Source organism: Xyrauchen texanus, chromosome 28 (genome assembly GCF_025860055.1).
Source record: "Xyrauchen texanus isolate HMW12.3.18 chromosome 28, RBS_HiC_50CHRs, whole genome shotgun sequence".
Lineage (NCBI taxonomy): Eukaryota > Metazoa > Chordata > Actinopteri > Cypriniformes > Catostomidae > Xyrauchen > Xyrauchen texanus.
The window spans coordinates 1,853,123-1,859,776 of record NC_068303.1 but is presented as its reverse complement, the minus strand read 5'-3'; the positions used below and the strand labels follow the sequence as shown (position 1 = coordinate 1,859,776).

The 6,654-nt window shown below is 36.4% G+C and overlaps 1 protein-coding gene across 3 annotated transcripts in view; it reads left to right on the top strand.

The window, feature by feature from the left end:
• LOC127622402 (phosphatase and actin regulator 1-like) overlaps positions 1-6,654 on the top strand; it is a 30,614-nt gene that overhangs the window by 10,279 nt on the left and 13,681 nt on the right. For 2 of the 3 annotated variants that reach the window (XM_052096505.1, XM_052096504.1), the window contains exon 1: positions 2,151-2,610. The exons of the other annotated variant lie outside the window; for it this stretch is intronic. In XM_052096505.1, the coding sequence (XP_051952465.1) occupies positions 2,355-2,610 (256 nt within the window). In that variant the 5' untranslated portion in view covers positions 2,151-2,354. Of the gene's footprint in view, positions 1-2,150; positions 2,611-6,654 lie in introns of those variants that run through there. 3 annotated transcript variants of the gene reach the window in all.

Sequence of the window (6,654 nt, the reverse complement as noted above, 5' to 3'; positions counted from 1 at the left end):
ATTAGTTGACTTTACTTAGAAAAGGCATGCAAACCGATTACCTTGAAAAATCTAAGTAAGCATAGTTATTTGGCTTAAGTAAATTGGACTTAATTTTTTTAAGTAATGTGAAGTTGTTACAAGTTAATTTAACTAATCTGTGATTAAAGCATCATTGTTTTGTGGGTCTGGGTATCTCAGCGAGTATCTGACTATCACACCTGGAGTCGTGAGTTTGAATCCAGGGTGTGCTGAGTGACTCCAGACAGGTCTCCTTAGCAACCAACTTGGCCCGGTTGCTAGGGAGGGTAGAGTCACATGGGGTAACCTCCTCGTGGTCACTATAATGTGGTTCTCGCTCTCGGTGGGGCGTGTGGTGAGTTGAGCGTGGATGCCGCGGAGAATAGCGTGAAGCCTCCACATGCACTACGTCTCCGCGGTAACACGCTCAACAAGTCACGTGATAAGATGCGCGGATTGATGGTCTCAGACGCGGAGGCAACTGAGATTCATTCTCTGCCACCCGGATTGTCATCAGTGCGTACAGACGTGAATTGTACCTGAAATCATGTGTCTTGATGAGGAGCAGCTGTGCTGTTACGTTACGAAGTGATCAAGTGATTTTCTACTGACTTCTTCTACAGACTCCGACTGTCTGCCACATTTAAATTGACCTCTGACCTTGTTTCTGAACAATTGTTTGTTGCAGGCTGGATCCTTTAAGAATACTCTTTTTCCAAACAAACAATTACGGAGAAGAGAAAACGATTATATTACAATGTGCAATTGATTACGTTATGAGTGATTATATTCATATTTATACTGTGTGAAAAATATTAATCATGATATTATAAAGACAAAAGACAACAGGGAAACCAAATATTTATTAAAATAAACCATAACTGTTAAAGTAATGTTGGGTGTATAAACCTTTAGAAAAATAAAAATAATAATATGTTAATTGTTATTTTGACTGAGACAATATAACCGGTTAAATCGACTTGCCGAGGACCACAAATGTGAAATAAAATAGTAAAGTTGATATTATAGAGACATGTTTGAAAAATTAAATAAGTGGCTTTTATATTATTATTGTACTAAAACCACTATAAATTATTAAACCATTATCTGGAATTTTCTTTTTACTTTTTATCAATTAGGAAAATTTATTTGTATAGCAAATGTGTATGAAATACAACCCCTATTTATTACACAATTATTTTTTAAATAAATAAATTTATATATATATAAACAAATGTGCATTTCATTTGATATATATTAAATCAAATAATATTTTTTTTTTATTTCTCCAAAAATAATTTTTTTTTCATAATATATATCAAATGAAATGCACATTTGTTTTTCAACTATTTCTTACAGCTGCCTGTTAATAGAATTATTATATTTAGAATGAAGTCAAAAGACATGATTTCCCATAGAAATATATAATCCCATTATTTTACAATGATGGTAATAATACCAATTTATTTTTTATTTTTTTTCACAGTTTTCCCCTGAAGTTTTGTGGCCTGGTGATCACCAGGGGGCCACAAAACTTCAGGGGAAAAATGTGAAAAAAATAACAAATAAATTGACATTATTACCAGTTTGAAAAAGAAAATAAATCCATATGCATAATAGTTATTAAATCTACATTTCTGAAGCAGGTGTTGATCTTATTGAAAAACAATATTATACATTAATTTTATAAAATTTATTTTATCTGGGTTTGATGAACCGCAGCCTCTAGCGGTGCGACGTTATTCGAAATACGGTGACTTAAGCGGGGTCTGTCGGTAGATCCGGTCTGGACTCTGTCTGAATGGACCGCGCGGACACACGAATCCTACTACGCCGAAGTAGTTGCTCATGAATATGATCACTGACGAGCTTATTAATATTCATAAGTAAAAGCCTCCACCGTAGTAGCCCGCTTCCGAACGTCTGCCAATCAGTTCGGCTTACGAGGCAAACGTCACGCTGCGTCATTAATATTCATTAGCCAAGCCTTCACGTCTTCCAATCAGACGTGGCCTACTGGGCAAACGTCACGTCACGTCATTCATATTCATAACAGCGATGGGATTCGTAAATTCGCTCCCGTTAACGGTAGATTCCGGTCCGCGTATTTTTTTTACGCAGAGATTTTTGCGTCAGGTTGATGAATTTGAAGTGATGCTACCGAGAGGCGCAGCTGCCCGCTGATTATAAACAAATCTGCGCCAGTCGAGCGTTCTTTATTGTTTTGTTTGTATTTGCGCAAAACTAGCGAGCGTTACTGATGTATTTACCGGGAAACGGGGTTTTTTAAAAGCATGAGATGTTAAAGAAGATACCGACTGGGGAAGGTGGCTTAATCAGCGGCGGCTGCGCCCATGGCGGGTCCCGCATTCACGGGAGCGCACGGGACCTGGATAACCACTCGGCTACGGGAGAACGTGTCCTCTTCTTCATCGTCATTATCATCGGTATCGCTCGCGCCTGCAGAGAAACCGCGCAAACGAAGAGCGTTTAATCTGGTTAAACTGCGGCAACCAGCAGCCCCCGGTAACAACAACACACCGTTTGTGATCTCCGGTCATATCAAGCACATCTGCAGTAACTGCAGCCGCGGGAATGAGATCCGGGACGGTGAGTGAAGCTGAATGATGCATCCGCGGATAACGGGCCCGTCCAGACGGATGCTCGATCCACAAACGTGTATTACAACCAGTGTTGGGTGCAATGCATTAGCCTACTAAGTAGCTCATTACTGTAATTAAATACATTTTTCATTAAAAAAATAAAAATAAAAAAATAAATAAAGTAATGGATTACTGTAATGGATATTTTTTTTGTAATTTAATTAGTTCTGATGCAATTGCGTTAAAGACTATATAGACTATAGAACAATTCTATATAAAACAATAGTGAATATAAAAATCGAAATTTAACATCTAAAATGTGTGTGTCCTGATTTAACGCCGCCCTCTTAAATTCTTTGGCCAGTTCATGAATAATTAATTCGATTTTTATATGATGTATTTGAAAGAATTAAAAGAACAGTTTCTTGTCTATCCTTGTCTATCTATTTTTCATCTGGTCGAGGTTGATCAGGGTCTTCAAAAGTAATTAGTAATAAGTAATTCATTACTTTTCAGACAGAGTATTTAGTATAGTAATCTAATTACATTGTAGAAGATGTAATTAGTAGTTTGTAATTAATAACTTTTTTTTTAAAGTAACTTAACCTAAAACTGATTACAAGACGTGTGATGGTCAGAAATGACTGCGCTAATAATCCTAATGCTAATAATCCTAATGCTAATAATGCTAATAATGCTAATGTTAATAATGCTAATGTTAATAATGCTAATAATCATAATGCTAATAATCATAATGCTAATAATCCTAATACTAATAATCCTAATGCTAATAATGCTAATAATCCTAATGATAATAATCATAATGCTAATAATCATAATGCTAATAATCATAATGCTAATAATGCTAATAATCCTAATGTTAATAATGCTAATAATCATAATGCTAATAATCATAATAATCCTAATGCTAATAATCATGCTAATAATCATGCTAATGCTAATAATCCTAATACTAATAATGCTAATAATCCTAATGCTAATAATCCTAATGCTAATAATGCTAATAATCCTAATGTTATTAATCCTAATGCTAATAATGCTAATCATCCTAATGCTAATAATCCTAATACTAATAATGTTAATAATCCTAATGCTAATAATCCTAATGCTAATAATCCTAATACTAATAATGCTAATAATCCTAATGCTAATAATCCTAATGTTATTAATCCTAATGCTAATAATGCTAATAATCCTAATGCTAATAATCATAATGCTAATAATCATAATGCTAATAATGCTAATAATCCTAATGCTAATAATGCTAATCATCATAATGCTAATAATCCTAATGCTAATAATGCTAATAATCCTAATGCTAATAATCCTAATGCTATTAATCCTAATACTAATAATGCTAATAATCCTAATGCTAATAATCCTAATGTTATTAATCCTAATGCTAATAATGCTAATAATCCTAATGCTAATAATCATAATGCTAATCATCCTAATGCTAATAATGCTAATAATCCTAATGCTAATAATGCTAATCATCATAATGCTAATAATCCTAATGCTAATAATGCTAATAATCCTAATGCTATTAATCCTAATGCTAATGCTAATAATCCTAATGCTAATAATGCTAATAATCATAATGCTAATAATCCTAATTCTAATCATGCTAATAATTCGTGTTGGTCATTGGGTCACAGTTTACATTCACACATATTATATTATTAACGTGTTAATGTGTTATTGATGTTAAATAGTGTTAAATAGTTCCACATTTTATTTGGTAATTCACTTTCATGTTATATTGTAACTCAGTGTCTATTTTACAAATATTACATGTAGGCTATTAATAACAATAACAATGTGACATTGTTTTTTTATTGTAATAAAGTAACAAGCTACTGCAGATAATAGTTATATTTTAATTGCATGTTACAAGTATTGTAAATAATGGTTATGTGCTGCTGATGTGCTTTATTTGGCATTGAATCATTGACAGATTCTTCCCTATGTTAATGGTTTATTTTTATTAATTTCGAGTCCTACTAACGAGACATTTTGTTAATGTCTTGATGGCCTACATACACGTGGGGTGGGCTGGTTGTGATGTCATCACAACAACATTCCACAGTCAATATGGGCAATTTATAAAAATTAATAATAATAATAATTATAATATGGCTTATACCAGATCAGCTTCCAAGATTGTCAACATCACGGCGATTGACTAGTTGTTTATCAACTTACACAGTCAGAATGATGATGTAATCTAACTAAAGAGATTTCAATCTTTTTCCATGCCACGGGCACCGACTGGCATACACTTGTCATTATATTCAGTTCACACATATCTTTGATGAGGCAGCTGTCTTTGGTTTTGGATACTTCTGGAAAACTGTTGGCGTGCTCTTGTGCATCGGTCCCTCTTATTTTTAATGTGTCTATTAAATCGCTTGACAGTCGTTTAATTGTTTGTGTCTGCATTCAACAACGTTACACAAGCACAATATGCGTTTTAAAGCAGCATATTGCATTCGACATTGTGTGACTTGAAGAGGTTAAAGTTATTTCCTCATCTCCAATAATAGGATACAAAGCAATATTTGCTCATGATCCTACTTTGCCTAAAGCTGCTGAATTTATGACTGATTTTCAATATCAATCTTGTCTTACTGTGAAATGTCAAATTTCCCTCTTGAAAGAAGAATAACATGAAACTCTAGAGACATCCCAGAAATACTCAAACAATCCCGTCTGGCTCCAACAATCATCCATGTGATTATCTAATCAGCCAATCGTGTGGCAGCAGTGCATAAAAGCATGCAGATGCATGTCAGGAGCTTTAGTTAATGACTAAAGTTAATTTTACAAATAAAAATAAAAATGTTATCCCTTTTTCTTCCTAATTTGAAACGCCCAATTCCCACTACTTAGTAGGTCCTCGTGGTGGCGCGGTTACTCACCTCAATCCGGGTGGCGGAGGACAAGTCTCAGACCCTCAATCGGCGCATCTGATCACGTGACTCGTTGTGCATGACTCCGCGGAGACTCACAGCATGTGGAGCCTCATGCTACTCTCCACGATCCACACACAACTCACCACACGCCCCATTGAGAGAACCACTAATCACCACCACGAGGAGGTTACCCCATGTGACTCTACCCTCCCTAGCAACCGGGCCAATTTGGTTGCTTAGGAGACCTGACTGGAGTCACTCAGCACGACCTGGATTCGGACTAGCCAGCTTCTTTACCACTGAGCTACCCCGACCCCCTCCGGCTTACATATGTCAGTCTATACGATTAGTGGTACTCAGTTCAGTGTTTAGCTGGAAAACAAGCATCACACTTGCCTTTACCTGCTGACCCGTTTGTAATGCACCCAAGCTATTTTTACCCACTCTGAGAGTTGGTGGTGTTGTAGTTTAAAGAAAAAGACAAAGAGGCGAAGGAGCAAAAAACACTTTGAGTTCTCCCAGAGGAAGTTTCCAGTGATTTTAGTGCAACGGTTGTGCTGTTCATAATCAGACCTGTGAGTTAGTTTGGTTTATATAGTTATGCTGACCTCCTTGCAGTTATCTTTTAAAGTTAACCTGAAATCAAAACTGACCCTATTTACTTTCTTTATACACTTATAAAATGTGTTGGATTTACTTAAAATGTGTATATAGAATTTTGCATCATGCTATTTAAGACTGGAACGACGTGTGCCCGGTCCCCAATAAGCCTGATGGGGCGTGCGAGGGATAACGGCTGCCGGCGACGACCGTTCAAGAGAGAGAGAATTACAGGCAGCTGTCTTTTTATTAAATTCAATATTATTTATATTGTTAAGCCGGTTCTTGCCTCCTCCTTTCCCTTTAACCCCCTTACACTGGTGCTAAAGCCCTGGACTCGAAGTTGGAAGTACACCCCATGGAGCCCTCCACCCAGTTGGCCGAAGTCCTCCAGTCCCTTGCCGGCCTACATCAAACTCACCAACAAACCCTCCTCCGCAATACACACCTCCCGGCATTGCCTCAGGCCGGGGAGCCCCCCGGCTTAACGTACACCCCCCCTTCTCTCCGGGGGG